The sequence below is a fragment of the Megalopta genalis genome, chromosome 9 (assembly GCF_051020955.1).
Source record: "Megalopta genalis isolate 19385.01 chromosome 9, iyMegGena1_principal, whole genome shotgun sequence".
In the NCBI taxonomy this organism is placed as follows: domain Eukaryota; kingdom Metazoa; phylum Arthropoda; class Insecta; order Hymenoptera; family Halictidae; genus Megalopta; species Megalopta genalis.
Genome location: NC_135021.1, coordinates 17,211,435 through 17,228,397, shown reverse-complemented (window position 1 = coordinate 17,228,397; position 16,963 = coordinate 17,211,435). Strand labels below are relative to the sequence as shown.

At 44.4% G+C, this 16,963-nt stretch overlaps 1 protein-coding gene across 1 annotated transcript in view; it reads left to right on the top strand.

The window, feature by feature from the left end:
• LOC117224800 (uncharacterized) overlaps nucleotides 1-16,963 on the top strand; it is a 610,978-nt gene that overhangs the window by 579,743 nt on the left and 14,272 nt on the right. Inside the window, exon 11 of the mRNA XM_076524388.1 lies at nucleotides 16,645-16,857. Within this exon, the coding sequence (XP_076380503.1) occupies nucleotides 16,645-16,857 (213 nt within the window). The remainder of the gene's footprint in view (nucleotides 1-16,644; nucleotides 16,858-16,963) is intronic.

The following is a 16,963-nucleotide window of genomic DNA, read 5'->3' as shown; positions in this document are numbered from 1 at the left end:
AGCAAAGATACCAAAATGTCTAAAACGTATTTCCTCTCTCTAACGATGTCACGTATTTCGGAAATTAATCGAGATGCTCGCGAATAGGTTCCGTATCGCTGACATAAATTCGAAGTCAGAAGCGAAGGATTAATAATAATGTAGGTCGAGTTCGAAGTGAACATTGAGTTCGAAGAACAAAAGTAAACTGCCGCCGCAAAGATGGCGCGTTTCGTTCCAGTCGAGCATCCGGGGACCGCGATCCGTCGAAAACTTCAAATAATTAACGGGCCTGGATTATCGAGCTCTTGGCAGAAAAGGTAAAGTTCGTCGGTGCGTGGGCGAGAGGGAGCTTTGGGTTCCCGAATAGGCTGGGGAACGGGAGACACAGAAGTAAAGTTGAAACGAGAGCTAGGGAAGCGGACGCTTAGTCAAGCAAAGCGCACCCCGAGATAGGAGTTAATTATTTAATAAACTGGAAAATTAATTGCATCGCTTCTTAATTAGTTAGCGTTCCGGGGACTCGTCGAAGCTGCCATTGAGATCGCCATGATGTCGGCGTTTCGAAAAGCTTCTCCACGCTCGAGTATTTTCGTTCTTCGTGCACTATGGAAAACTGTTAGTGTCTTTTTCACGAGTGAAGGCACAGAGTAACTCTCAAGCTAGTGGAAATTCGCAGCAACCCGAAATTTGGCATTTCCGGGAGAAACTGCTGCATTTGATATCAAGAGGGTCGCACGATATAATCTTCTATAATATTTCCTATTTCACCTATTTTTCTTATTTTTCTTTTTTATCAGTACATCAAGGACAGCTTCAGTTTTCAGGTGAAATAGCCTTATCGAATTTAAAATGTAGGAATGTAGAGAATAATCTTCAGCTTTGAGATATCAAACAAAGGATAAGAACGTACTTTTTAAACGTGATTAGGTTGACTGCCTCGGAAATTTTGTACAGCTTAAAACTATGGTCGTCTCTTTTACCACGATTTAACAAACCAACGAGGAAAGAAGACGTTAATAAACGTCGAAAACGGTTTTCATCCCGTTTAATCCGCCCCAAAAGGGAATATTTACGAATAACAATTTTGAAGCTTGCAGACCGGAACCAGCCCTTAAATTCGATAGGGTTCGCGGATAGCCGTCCGAGGGACGCTTCTCCGACCGGGCAGGGCTGCCCGACGGGGCGGCGCATAAATCAAAAGCATCGTTAAAGGTATGCAAAATATGGAAAAAAATTGGAATCAGTTTATAGTCTGGGCTGGCTCGGCTGTGTGTTCCCGGTAAAGAGTCCCGTCTCCCGTTCGATGCCGTGGCTTTAGTGCGCCGCGTTCCATCGCGGCACGCGACCTCTCCGTTAATGTCAGCCTGAAAATTTACAACGATTCTAAACCCTTTGAGATTATGACCCTTTCGCATTTATCGTTCCCACGGTACGATCGCGATAACTTCGGTTACATTGTACCACCGTGAATCGTTTCCTAATGCATACGCCGGCGCACCGTAACTTTTTAATTTGAAAGTTCGAGCTTAACAGCCCTCCGACCTAACTCCCTGATAATTCCGACGGCCGTCTAAGTGCCCAATAACAGACTCGATCGGCCTTAAAAAACGTATAAACCGTTCCCTGTGGCAGATACACTGCCGCGATAGCCTCGGTCGGGTTCGCGGAATAACCGGTGTGTGTGCACGGTTCATAAAATAATTATTCCCCGGGACAACGATATGGAAATACGTCCTGGCATCGACGTGCGGGAAAGGTTCAACGATCTCGACGGCCGATCTCTAGGGTAGCGGAGCCGGTTACTGTGGCCTGACCGATCGCTGTGCATTCGCTTTCTTTTCGGGCACAATTAGTTTTATACTTATCGAATAAGACGTATTACATTTTATTATTCTTCAGTTCTGTTTGTTTTGGATAAAAGGATTTCATATTTAATATTTAATATCTAGACGAACCAAAGGCACAGCAATTGGTTACCCCACAGCAGTGTTCGGCAAAATTTTATTCCAGTGATAGATAAAAGATAAAGTCTAACGAACACAATTTTATTCGACGCTATCGAATAAATTTTCTATCGAATAAAGATTTATCTGGATAAAAGTTTATCCGGATCAAATTTTATTCCCGTAAGAATTCGTTCGAATAAGATTTTATTCCAATAAGAAATTATTCGTACGGAAAAATAATTGAGATTCGAATAAAAATGATAGAATATGAACCGTCTTTTCATAGTTTCAGAATAAACAATTAATCGAAGAAAGAATTATTCGAATAAAATATTCGGTCAAAAGGAATTCATTCGGATAATTAACTCAGATAAATATTTATTCGAAACAATCCGAATAATGCTGAAACCTAATCCTCTACTTCGTTTATAAAAAAAATTTCATACGTCCTATTCGATAAATATAAAGTTAATTATACCGGAAAGCAAACCAAAGACACCAAGGACCAAGTTCATTTCCAGAGGTCGTCTCTCACGGCGACCACCCTTCCTCGAGAGTTCCCGTAAGTGTACCATCGCGGACCATCTACCCTTCGGTTTCTTATTAGTCCGGCCAGCTTTCCGCAGCTCGTCGGGGAACAACGGAAAACGAACGAGAAACGAAACGGGGGAGACCCCGAACAATAAAAAGGAGGAACAAGAGAAATAATCTTACCCCTCAATTTTACGGACCAACGAGTGGACGAGCTGGCCCGTGAAGACGCAATCAAACGACGGCCTGGACGATTCGACTCGGGCCTGCATATTACTTGCGGAATCATTCTTGGACGCGAATCGCTCGAATCGCCGGAAAACTCGCGACGAAAACCGGCAGAGGGAACGATTTCACTTTACCGAGCTTTCCCACCGACCTGCCGAGGTTATTACGAGTCATTCTTGACGAGTCGAAACGGTCGGGGCTCGTCCCGTATCCGAGTATAAAGCAAATGGAACGTAGGATCCGAGAACTATTTCTTTCAAATTTTTTGTTTCAGAATTATTGCGGTCACGAAGACTCTTTTGTGGGAATATGATTCAATATATTCATTTATTCGGACGATGTATTTACTTATTCGGCCAAATATTAAGACGTTGCGACTCTTAGAAGACGTTGAAAATTGCTATACCCTTTAATTGCACTTTTTTAACGAGAATTTCACACTATTAAAGTTTGACTTCAATAAATTGTTAAAAAATAGAAATGATCCATGAGCAAACAGGTCCAATTTCCTACGCATCAAATAAAAACAATCATACCAAATGGAAATACTGTTCGCTACTGTTTTTTGTTAAGGAGGAAATTTCTATCTCTTTTAGAGAAAAATATCTGCCACTGAAAATGAAAATGTATAACTAATTTGAACTATTGAATGTACTATTAATAAAAGTATTAATAAAAATTCAAGCGTAAACGTAAATTTACGTGACCCGTCCGCCAATTTCAAGAGCTTAATCCAAGTCCGTCTCGCACGAAAGAACCAGGGATAATGCTTCGTGACGCTACGTTTTGCATTCTGAGCCGGCAGAATGTATTTCCCATATAATTCCACGGCGAGATCATTTTACCAGCACCAGCAGGAAGAAATTAAAGACAGGTGAACACAGGAGGAACAAAGTGAAACAAATGCAGAGGATGAATCCCCTGGCCACGTAAGGCTCGTACTCTCGCGAACCGGAATCAAAAAGTTCTGCATTCCAGGAAGACGCATCCGAGTAGTTTTAATAGAGACGGATACTCGGCAGAACGTTTTCTGACCGGGTTTTTCCCCGGCGTGCAGTTAGCAGGGAGAGTAATTCTCTCGCCGCGGCCATGGATAAGAAATGGAGGACGGAGAATAATGTGAAAGCGGACAGAGCGTCGTACCTGCATCGTCACCGGTGCGCGCGGCTTTTAGCACGCGCGTAAAACGCGGATGGGACTGTTCCGTCGTTCGTTTTGTTTCGCAGGACGGTTGAAAGAGGGCACAGGGGGAGAGGGAGAGAGAGAGAGAGAGAGAGAGAGAGAGAGAGAACGATAGGAAATCGAACGGAAAGAAATCCTCCGGGGAACGCGAGAATTTTTATTTATCCCGTTTCGCCGGCTCCCGGGCGGGTCGAAAGGAAAATTTTACCTTTTCCCGGCGACGATCCTCCGGACGGTTATTGCCGATGATATATGTCTGCAGTTTTACGAGCCGGAAAAGGTCGGGCGTACTCCTCCCGAGGAGAGCCGTATTAATTTGCAAATGCACGAGAAAACAGGCGGCCGAAGCCCGCGGTCGGGCCGTGCTCGGGCGGCCTTCGATCGCGCGAATTATTTGTTAATATCCATTTGTTTGCCGACCAACCGAAACACTCCATTAAATAACCTCAAAGCCGCGTGTTTGCGCCCGGATGCGCGGCAGAAAGTATACCGGGATCGATAGAGGGTCGGGGGTGTATCTGCCGACGCTGCATCTGCGGCCGAAAACATCTCCGCTGTTACTTCCCCGCGAATACGGAACTTTATCGCATTACCGGCTCCATTATTCATTGGACGGTATGAAACATTTATGCCGGTTTATTGTATACCGTTTTTGCCAACGAGAAATTCATCGGCCGGCCTTCTCTATCCCTCCTGCTTATCTATTACCGGCAAATTGATTTCGCTAAAAGATAGCGCGTATCTCGGTAGCACTTCCATTTCGAGGAGGAAAGATGCCTGCGGAATTGTTTGAACACCGTTCGTTGCTCGTCGCACGTTAATCGGATTCTTTGTTTTATTCAGATTCTAATTTTCTAATAGCCAGCTTAAATAATCGACTATTTCATTGTGTCCAGTGAATTCAAAAATATCCTAAACGTCGCATCCACGTTTTAATTAACGAGTCGACGCTTCAAATAATTCGCCACTTGTATTAGTAGATCAATAGTTAATTCAAATACTTAGCTATTCGTATTAGTCGACTAATAATCGGTAAAAGGAAGTAATTACTTGAAACGAACTGCATTTAACAATTTATAAGATAAACATTCATGGGCAAGGGTTAGAAATAATCAAATAATTCGCTACTTGTATTAGTAGACCAATAGTTAATTCAAATACTTAGCTATTCGTATTAGTCGACTAATAATCGGTAAAAGGAAGTAATTACTTGAAACGAACTGCATTTAACAATTTATAAGATAAACATTCATGGGCAAGGGTTAGAAATAATCAAATAATTCGCTACTTGTATTAGTAGACCAATAGTTAATTCAAATACTTAGCTATTTGTATTAGTCGACTAGTAGTCGGTACAAAGAATTACTTGAAACGAACTGCATTTAACAATTTATAAGCTAAACATTCATGGGCAAGTGTTAGAACGGATCTAGCCATGGCTGAGATCGTCAAAATCGTTCTTCTTACAAGGATCGAAGTAACAGAAAAATGATGCACAACAGAATCCTTCTAAAAACCAATGACTAAATGAATGCGATCTCTTAATTAATTGGTTCAAGATTGACAAACACATGCGAGTCTCGTCAGACTGACGGGAGATCTTGAGAACGGCTTTTTGTCGGATCATTAATTCATAATACGCCCGTATATTTCCTGCAGAACGATAAATTCTCCTCCTCTTTCGACCATCGCCTTTCTTTGCTCGGCAGCCGAATCGTTTACAGGAGACAGTAACTTTTACGAGGGGATACGCTCGAGGATCTGCCGTGTAGTAGGCAATTAAAGAAAACCGTCGTCTAACGTACCGGCTGGCTTCCGAGGAAATGGTAGCGAGCAATGGTCCATGCTTGGTTCCCATGCGGGGAAGAGGAATCGGAGGTCATTTTGTTAACGACAGCTTTCCTCACTTCGTCACTTGAAAGTTTAACGACGCGAGGCCTGCGAACCTTTCGGTCGGGAAGTAAATTGTTGCTTTTACGCCGGCGGCAATTTTAAGGTGTCCGTAAAACTTCGAGACTGGAAATTGGAACTTGACACCCATACGATCGCGGAATTTTCAACTGTTCTCTCACTTTTCAATTTTCTCCTTTCAACCGGCGACCACGTGCTGTGCAACATGCGCTCCGTCTCGCGGTCAAAATCTTCACTCGAACACAGAAAATTCGGCGAGTTTTTAGTTTGCATTCGTCAGGGAGACATATCGCTGCGCTGGTGCGTGTTGAACTTTCGCAATGTTCGTACAGTCCCTGAGTTTATTGTATTCGTGCGGTTGATTGGATTCGACGTTTCAGCTTCCGTGATTTTCATTATTTTTTTAAGCAGTACGAGTCAGTTTCGACTATCTGTAGAGCGAACCGTTGAACAGGGTATGCGACAAAAATTGGCCTGCGATATCGAATCACGTCTAAGTATAAAAATGAGCAAAAAATGTTTTAATCGTAATGTTACACACGCTAAGCACGTTTTCACTACAAATAACGATTGCCAACGTCGACAAAAACGTAGCATTTTCGGTGTAATCGTACTAAAAACATTGAGCTCCTTAGCAAAGTCTTCGAATTTACGGAACAATAATTACGGCTCCATAGCGGAGCCAACGGAGCGCTATAAGGATTAATTTCTAATTTCGAAGCTTCCATCGGTTAGTCACAAACCCATCTATTCTAACCGTATTTTAAGGATCTTCGTTTCAGCATCTACCGCGTTTATATGTATCGGCATTGTTCAACGAAACTTTAAGGAACCGCTTTAAGCTGCGCCCCATATAAAGCGAAGGAACTGAATGCAGCATCTGCAAAAATTCGCCGGACTAAATCACGCGCGCCGTCCCCCGGCTCAGAATTCGCATAAACTGGCGACCCAGTCCGCGCTGCGAGCCCGGCTCCATTGTGATCGCGAACAACGCGTCGCATCGCGGAGATAGAGGAGGCCGGTGAAAAGAGGAAACGAACACGAGAAGGAGGAAAATTAACGAACGCGCTCGGATCCTCGTATTAAAGTAGAAACAGTCTGCGAGCCGTGCCGGGAGTGGCGGTAGACGTGCTTTACGCGGTCGTACGTTCGCCGAAATAAGTGCGCGCCGAGACCGCCGAGGTTGCTGCTAGTCGGTCGGCCTCGTCGGCAGTCTCGCGGTGGCGGCAAAGGGTCGCCTCGGGTACCAAGACGACCCGGTGAGGGAAGGTCGCCGCGGGTCGCCGAGAACCCGCAGGGAGCCACGGAAAACCTCGTAATAAGCGGCTGTGAATATTCGTCGTCCGCCGCGAAAGTCGGGCTGCTCGTCTTGACTAGAACTCGAGGATCCGTGGGGAGACGGTCCGCGGCCACGTTCCGCGTATTTCTCCGAGTTGGCAATGGTTTTCTATAAATCATTTCCGGGGCCGTAATAAGCGCGGAATGCCCGTTCATCCGCTGACTTTATTTATACGGACTCGGATAAATGGCGCGGTACTTTTCATTCGAACGCTCTCCCAATTTAATACCCGCGACTTATTGCTCGTTCCGTCACCCCTCGAATTATACGCGATACTTCTTCCTTTCGGCGGAAAAACTCCGACACAGCTTTCATTGTTGGCCACATCCCCGTTCATCTGCAGAGCCACGGGTCCGACGAATTTGTCCGCGTTTCTTTGGACGATCTTCGCTTCTTTGATCACCGTGTTTGCGAACAACAATTTTGTTTAACGGAACTTCGAGGAGACTTATTTAAAGTTATGCATATTGCGTGTGCAATATAACACTCGAAAGCGTTAGGACGATAAAGAATTAATCGCTGAGACACTTATTATTATTTTATTTATTATTATTTATTTTGATTTATTATTATTATTAGCACTATTTGTTATCGTAAGTAATGAACAGTTAATTTAACTGTACTTGATTCATTAACATTTCTGTTAGTCTATATTGTTATCGGATTATCGCAACAACTGCCGAATTCGTGCTCATCGCTCGCTGATTCGTCACAGTTGCTCGTTGTACTCGTGCCTCATTCACAGCTGCTTATATCATATGGTACCCCCACTAACAGAAAGCATATCCTAAAAATGTTGGCTTCGAAACTGCACTCGTAGATTTTGCTCTCGTGAAATTCTCTAAAATTAAAGAACAGGAAAAAGATAGTTAGAGTTCACGAGATTGTACAGGATACCATGAGCAATCATAATTTCTTAACATAGATAGTTTCTTACACGCGTCTTCTTATGTAGATTTCTTCACTGCTTCCGACAGAATTGATTCGTTTCCGCGAGGTGGATAGTTAACAGCGGTTAAATAATAAATCGTTTTTCCCACGGTTCGCTTTGTGACTTTAATACAAGGGTTCGGGCTCCAGTTCCTCGGGTTCTTAATGTCTTAAGCTCGGCTACTTAGTGCTGGGGAGCTGAGCAGACGCAAAAGGTCGTTGTTAAGTGCGGATGGAAATGCCAATGGCCGCTAGATCGCTGTCGAGTGAATTATAGGGAAAAGCTGCTCCCTGCTGAGAACCTATTATCGATTCTCCTGGAAACAAATTACTGCTGTTCGATCCGCGGCTTTTAAAATGGCCAATAACTATCGGTTCGTGATAAAAAGCAACGAAAAACCCTGGAAAATTCGAACTCGTCCGTAATTTTTATACGAACGAAAATGTATGGTTGCGAAGATGATATGCGCATAGAATTTCATGTAGATTCAATAACGTTTAATGTAATTTAATTTATTCAATAACATTTTATTTGTGTGTTCGCTGAACGCGTGAACAGTAATTTTAAAAATGTTCTCTGTTCTCTCCTTTAATTGTAAGAAGAATTTTTCGCTCACTCCGTATCGAAACGGATTGGCTATAAAATAATGTGCCTACACGTAAAGACGAAGTAGAGGCGACGGTTAACCCTTCGCACTCGAAGCCATTTCAATCGTAAATCTAAAATGATTTTTCTGACCTACGCTGCCTCGATTTTATATGGCAGAGCGCATTTTATGCGTGTGTAATTGGGTCTTGTGACTTATACAACGATTATACTTTTAACAATTTTTCAAATCTGAATTTTGTTGGTGTAAGAATTATTTTAGAATGTGATATAAACATTTTTTAGTGGTGCCTCGGGATCACCAATCGAGCGCAAAGGGTTAATTAATCGCGACATCGATGAACGCGCTTTATTGGTCAGCGTCGACACCAGCAAATTGCATAAAAACCGGTCCGAAGTCACCTAAAACAGCGAAGAGTGTCCAGCATGAATAAAAGGTATCTTTTGCTCGGTGTACAACGAAGTCGCTGTAACGCGAGCGGTCCTTTTGAGTGCAACTAGTCCACGGCCCAGGATTATGCACCCGGAGATTAAATGAATAGGGTACATCGTAACACGTGGCCGCAATTTAAACGACGGATTCAGGAGACCGAAACACGAAAGATGCTTTGAAACGTTTCTTCGTGCCAGTTGCACGATTCTACGCATTCTATGTTTAAATGTCATGTTAAACACATTCTAAATGCGGCATTTATAATCTAAGAAAACGACAGAATCTTTTTAATCGGAGTTGCATCGAATCTACTAAATGCACAAAATGGGGCCATTATCGCCATTAAACCTTCCATGCTCGCCGTTACAAATAAATTCCACGGTAGACTTGTGTCCCGACCATTCGAGGAATACAAAGACAACAACAACACCGGGGCTACAACAGCTTCGAACAACGTTCGCCCGAATTTTCCTTATTACTTTCCTGTCGCTCGTCCATCACGCAGCCCCACGTGTTACGGACCGTTGTACCATTTCTTTCCGTGGTATCACGGAGCAGCCGAATAACTCACGAATTGAACCCTCCGATGTTTCTCCACGCTGATCGGCCCGGTGGGCGGCTGTAAAACATCGTTCAAATATTTTTAGTCGGCCGTCACCGTACTTTGCCAGGTTCGGGACCGGGGAGGGTCGCCGGAGCAGAGTCCGCGGGGCATTTAGGAAAACAGTCTCGTATCCTCGGTCATTCGAAAAAGCGGAAACAGATTTTTCTTACTGCCCTCCGACAGGCTCGACCCGCAGGGACGAGATTGGCCGCGGCCGGCAGTATTCGAAACGCGTCGAAAAACGATTTATCCGGCGCACGATGGCGGTCCCGACCCCTCCGCGCGAGAAAATACCATCGTCCATACACCGAGCCTCTCCGAATCGTTTCTCGAGCATCCATTACGGCCTCTATATTCCGGCGAGTCCTTCTCGCGGCCGGATCCTCGTTTTATTTCCTCGGATGTTCCGCAAGGCGCGGCGTCCCGTTGTGCGCCAGTGCCGCGTGCCGCAGTTCCCGACAATATTACTTTCTCTGGTCCCTTTTATGGATATTGCCACGCCTCGTGTCGCATTATACACCCATATGTGCCCATGAACATTATTCCGCCTTCGTTAGAACTTCCCGGCTTCCGCGAGCTGTTCGAACCGCCATTCGGATACTCGTTCCCCGAGGAAATTCGATCGAACGACACAATCGCGGCAACAGCCATTCCGATCACCGTTTTAAAGGGAAACGGCAGAAAACAGCGAGGTCTTCGTTACCCGATGCAACGTGGACCGAGCCTGCATTGCACAATTGAGACCTCGGATTATGTCCTATGTATGTCAAGGGACGAGAGCTATTCACTAATCTCTTGAGTTCAGAAGAGTCGATAGACATCTTGCAAGCGAATTAAACAGCAAATAAATGATTATTCGGCTGCGGATCTTTATGCGAAATAAAAATCGTCTGCGTCGATTGCAAAACATAAGTGGCAAGCACAAGCTTTTTTTCTCTCTCTAATCGTTTTAATGAGTTAAAATTGATGCAACAATGTTCTTAGTTTGTTTTTAGTTATAGTTAAGCTGTAGCTACATTGTTTTAAATTATGTTCGCTATAAATGCATAAAATGCGCGGTCTAGCCTTTCCAATAAAGCATTTTCGAACACGAGTTTATATGAACATTTTTCGTCTATTTGACCTCCTGGACACCCTGTATATACTCCATGTTAAAAAAAATGGAAGTCATAAAGCCTGAGATTAATTTTCCTAGAAATAGCAGAATAATATACTCTGAAACTTGAGAATACAGTGAATTCTACCCTATTTTCCCTCAATTTGTAAACAAAAATGGACAATTGGGATAATCGGCAATTATAGTCGGAAGGCTCGAATAATCGTACCCCCTCTTCTCAAGTTGTCCATTTTCGTTTACAAGCTGATAGACAATTGGAGAGAGTTCAACTGTAGTATCAAATTGACACCAGGAAGGGATTAGGGTAAAATCAACGAATCACAAAAGTCTTGCGTCCTCCCTGTGGGCTAACTAGCACTATGGCGTAGATCCTACGCGAGGGAAATAATGCATTGATCGGATTCGTCCTCATCGGTTCGCGCGCATCGATAGCGTCGGATCAAAGGAGCGAGGACGCGCACGTTGAAATTGCTTCTCGAGCGAAAGATTTAATTCATGACAGTCCTGGGTGCCTGGCGCTCCTCGGGACATTAAAAAACTGTCATAAAGTCGTAGCAGACCCCGCAGGTCGCTGGTTAGAGACGAACAGGAATAAAGTATCAGCTGCGTCCTCCGGCTCCGTTCTTTACGACGTCGGCCGCGACGCCACGCTGCTCGCGAGGCAGTAAAACGTTAATTGGCAATTTATAGAAGCGGCTATCTAAACGTCGGATCGGCACCGATGTCGTCCGACTACCATGTTGCCTACGACGGCGAACTATGGCTGTGGGATGCGAACACTCGGCGGTAGGAGTGAAAAAGATTATCGGTGTCGTTGAAAACATACTGGGTCGCCTTATGCTGAATCATCGTAAGCAGGCACGATATGCGCGGTGTCAGGAGTGAAAAATGTGATCGCCTCTTTTCGAATTGAGATACGGGAAAAATGCAGACGTGTGACGTGCTTGTGCTCCATTCAGTTGCAATTCCTCGGTCTCGCTTCGTTCAGACGACTTTCGTATAATCGCACAAACTACTGTAGCAGTGAGGTTTGTAGTATGCAAGCGTGTGTGTGTGTGTGTGTGCGCGCGCGCGCTTCGTGTATGAAGTAGTCGAGAAGGGCGAAGGAATCATTAATTGATTAATGAGATCGTGTTCGATCGTTTGTACAAAAATGCCATTTCATTTCTCATTCTCGCACTACTACGAAAAAGATCATAGAAACACAGTTCAATGTACAGAGTGTCCCAAAATTATAGTACTTCCGGGAAACTAGAGATTACTGAGGTCATTCGAAGCAACTTTTTCCTTTACAAAAATTTTCCCCGAAGCACCGTTAACGAATTATTAACGAAAAACACTGACCAATAAGAGGCGTGCTCGGATGGCGCGAGGCGGCCCAGCCAACGAGCCCACGCAGCTCAGTTCCGCTCATTGGCTCGGCCACCTGGTGCCAGGCGAGCTCGTCGCTCATTGGTCAGTGTTTTTTGTTAATAACTCGTAAACGATGCCACGGAGAAAATGTTTGTAAAGGAAAAAGTTACTTCAAATCACCCCAGGAACTCCTCATTCCCCGGAAATACCATAATTTTGGGACACCCCGTATATCATCGTTTGATAGCAATCGTGGAGGACAATTATCTCAGGAATGGATGAAAAGATGAGTCGTCGCGCAACGAAATTGAGACATTTCTTATCTTCGTGCTGGCTTCGTTGCAACTGCTGATTGTGCGAGTATATCATCACAAGTTCGTTACAAATGCTAGTTTCATTGCTCCGACTTCCTCGGCATACTATTCTTAGAACAATTGTTTCGTAGAACCAGCGAGTTTCCGAGTATTAACTACCTGTGCGAACAAAATTGCGACCGAAGCAGAGATTCAGCATCTACGAGCAGGATGATGCAGGCTCGCGAGCGAACAGTATCTCCTCGATCGGAAACTGATCAACGCGAAAATGCGACGAATAAATTCTCGATCGAGAACGCATAAACGACGCGGACGCGGCACGCAACGGGGAATCCAGCAGACGCGACAGAATTCCTCGCAGATGGTTTGTCCCAGAGTCAGAAGTCTCGGTCAGAAGTCCGTGGATTTATTTTTCTCCTCGCCTCGCGCGGCGATAGACACATAATAACCGTCGTTGTCTCTCGATATCCTTGCTTCTCCACCATTTCGCATCGAAAGCTTTTCCTCGGGCACGGCCAATATGTCACCGGTGGGTGGTTGTACATAAAATATACGAGAGCGCTGGTTTACGAGCCGATCAGATGACGCGCGTATTATTACGGTCCGTCCCCATCGTTCGAGAGAAAATTCTGACGATAAAATTCTGTTTCTCCGAAGGTCCTCCAGTTCCTTAATTCTCCGGACATATTCCGGAAGTGCTCGGGGAAACTTCCGCGGGCTTTCATTTTTCTCCTTTCCAATCTTCTAGGAATTTAATAAGACTGGTTTCTACTAATAAATATCGCAGCAGATTTTGAATGCCCAAGGAACTTAAAGTATTCAGCTCGGATCAATGCAGAGGCAAGAACTCGTTAACGTAGAATCATCCTTCGTCCTTTTAAAAATTTTCCATGACAAAAAAGGTCGTCATACCGATTGAAATTGTGTTCCAGGTGCTACGAAGAAATATTTCGTCGTAGCTGGTTAACAGGTTAAGCCATAAGACGGTGCTCTGCTTGGGAAAGATTCGAGAAAATTGTTCGACTGTGAAACACAACAGATTCAGCATTCCTGTTTCCCTTTCCCAAATGAAATCGCTTGAATTCGGTGGAACTTGTTCGAGCACCGATTGGCAGCGAACGCGTTAATTCCCGTAGAAAATTTCAGGAGTCTTCCACGGGAGAACTGTTTCTAGAGCTTCTTTGTTCTCCTGGTGTCCTCGTGAACATTCAGTTGCCGGCGCCGCGAAAGTTTCTGGGCGTCTCGTGTCTCCTAAAATTTTAATCTCCTTCTGGACGGAGACACGGAGAACTTCTGGTTAAAATTTCAAGCGCGGGAGACAAGGCAGCGGACGGGTCGCCGAAACAAATCTGAGAACGGGTCACGTTCATCCCGAGAGGCGTGAACTTCCAGAGCAGTCCATCTCGCGCGTATTATCAGCCGGAAGGAGCACACGAGTCTGTATCCATGATTCTGGGACCGTAACAGTGCTTTTAGGTTGATCACTATTTACAGCTACGATCCGCATCACGTTGATTATTCGCGCGCCGACCCGTCACTGTCGTACCACACGCGACGTGATAACCCGACCATCGTACTCTCGAGGACGTCTTCCTACGTTTTATCAACGCCGGCTTGTTGATCAACTCCACGGATCTTCTGTTTAGACATATACGTTAAAATAAGATCAAATTTCTTCCTATAAGCCTCGCATGATCCTTCGAGATATAGTCGCGAAAAAGATTTCAGGACGAATTCGATTAATAAGTTGCATTTTCTTTGTAAACATCGGTTAGAGCTCGGTTAGAGCTTTCTAGATACCGGTTGAAAGCTCCGACAAGGTTTTTCTGCCTCTCTGTAGAAACGGGACTTCAAGCCAGAACATTCGTTGATAAACACTTTTACTGTCCTTTCAGTCGGCTGACAGCTCGCGTGCTTCGTAGCAGCGTGTAGCCCGGCTTTATCGAGCTGCATGATCATTTTCGCTCTCGTGTCACTGACGTTTTTTCAATTCAATGTGTTTTTAATGAATTGCGTCCCTCTCGTTCGTTCGTGCAGAAAGAAATACTTTTGGATCTGCGAACGATCTACGGCAGATAACGGCTGATAAGCTTGCAGACGGTAATTAAAGACCGAACTAGACAATTCGCGATCGATGAAAAGCACGTTGCACGTCGCATTTGCAAGCTTGCCGAATACACCTGTCAAGATTTCCGTAAATGAACCTATCAAGGAACTGTCCAACAAAGTGTTTTATGCCTCGAACCAACGACGGTGATTCTCCAGGCAACCAATTTCAAGGGTATTCCATTACCAAGTCAATTTAGCCGGAGACGTTTCGCGGATGTCATCGCCGGACGAGATTTTTCTGTGAAATAGAGGGAATCAAACTAGGTTTCGCGCGGATGTCATTGCGGGATATGATTTTTCTGTGAAGCAGCGGAATCAAACTACGTATCTACGAACGGACGTGGAGCTTCAGTCTTGGTCAGGGATTCGCGGATAGTTGGCGTGTTTGATGGTCTTTGAAGGTAATTGGAAAACGCGTAGGTCGGGAATGAAACCTCAGATTGAATGTACAGTAACAACCACTGAATAGCCAGACATAAGGTTTACGAGGGGTATTGAGAAGGTTCTGGTGTGTATAAGGAGACAGAATATGTTTCTTTCGTGCTGTCCCGGTTTATATCTGTCATTAAAGATCTTTAGTGCTCATTCAGCTTTCTACTGCAATCCAATTGTACCTAACAAGTGATCCTGAAAGTTCGGCACGCAGTGTTATACTTTTTCTCGCGACCGATAGACCGGCCAAAGAATTTTGCACTTTCACCGGCAACCGAACGACAAACAACTTTTATACACGGCGCGAATTCGATCGTCACGATGCGAACTGTTCGCGCAGCATTATTTGAAACATGCACGTTTGGTTATCGTTTCAAAGCTTCCATAACACCGTGGTCTACTATTATTGTACAATGATCTGTGGCTAAAAATATTTTAACGTAACGAGACTTGTTAATGAAGATACATGCGTTGATGTTGCAATTCGTCGATTGTTGATCTGAAACTGCTGATCTATTAGTTGTTCTAACAGCATTTACGTTATCAACACTCTGCGTTACGTGAATCATCGACGATTCTGTTCAGATTCTTCGTTTTGTATCAATAACTTGTCGCAACAAGCAGTATTACGTAATAGTCTTTAAAGAGTATGTATCTACAGAGCTTCTTCATCTACATTACACTTCTGGAATATTACAAGACATCTCACAGAAGTTATTGAAATAAATAATTACGTACAACACATTCGTTACGTTCGTAAATCTTTTGTATGACTCGAATTATTTGATTTTGTGACGAACGTATTGGGATTATGGCTTGGATTATTTCTCAAGCGAGTATGATATTAATTCTTTTTCTTAAAAGTCTTATTTTTACTTTCATTTGATAGAAGGTATGTGTACGAAATGACTGAGCGACCAAATTCAACTAAGCGACCGGCGACTGAAAATCGCCTGCTTATACAGGGTGTCCCAAAAATGTCTCGCAATCCGGAAATGGCAGGCTCCTCGGATCATTTGAAGCAGCTTCTTCCTTTACAAAAATTTTCCCCGAAGCCCCGTTAACGAATTATTAACGAAAAACGGTGACCGATGAAAGGCGAACTCAGCTGGCGCTAGGCGGCCAAACAAAGCCTAACGATCAAATGTTTAATATAATTAATAACGAGACGAAAATTATTAAAAGATAATAATATGTAAAAACTAATAATACAATTCTGTGTGATATATTTGAAAGCAAGGATCTATACAAAGGCCAACATCGCAAGCTTTGCACTCGTACCGCGAATCCGTTCTTTTATCATTTTTGCTACAAATTACACATCCCCGTCTTCTGTATATACTTCATTTCGGGTCGAGTGGATGCCGCATATATGCGGTGCTCGGCGCGAAAGTGTTAATGTGTCGGTAAGTTGAATCCTTACTCCATTAATAAATTATTACAGCTTCGTATTAATATGTCTTTTGTTTTCCAACGATGACACGTGCTATCGCATGGCGTCATGTGACTTCGCGCGACGTGACATTAACACGATTCTACCTTATCAATCAGCCGGTTCGGCGCATTAGCAAGCAGACGCATCGAAGGGGGCGTATGACGTGATTTACCGTGACTTTTTGTTCGCAGATTCGGAGCAGTCGCCGGCTGTGTACTTGAGAGACGACCCGCTGTTCGGCAGCCTGCAACTGCAACAGCACAGCGAGCTTCGTGCACCGACTGCCGAACGAGCCGCGTTCTATTTAGACGCGGCTGTGGCCGGACGACAGCGGGAGGACGGCGATGCGCACATGCTCTACACCCTTCACGTTTATCAGTACAGTGTCGCCGGCAAGGGCGGAGGTGAGTGGCCCACGTTTTTCCTTTTTCCGAACGACTTCTTCGTAGTCACCGCTCGTAAACCGCGTTTGTCGGCGCCGCTTTGCGCCGTTTTCCGTCACAACGAGAT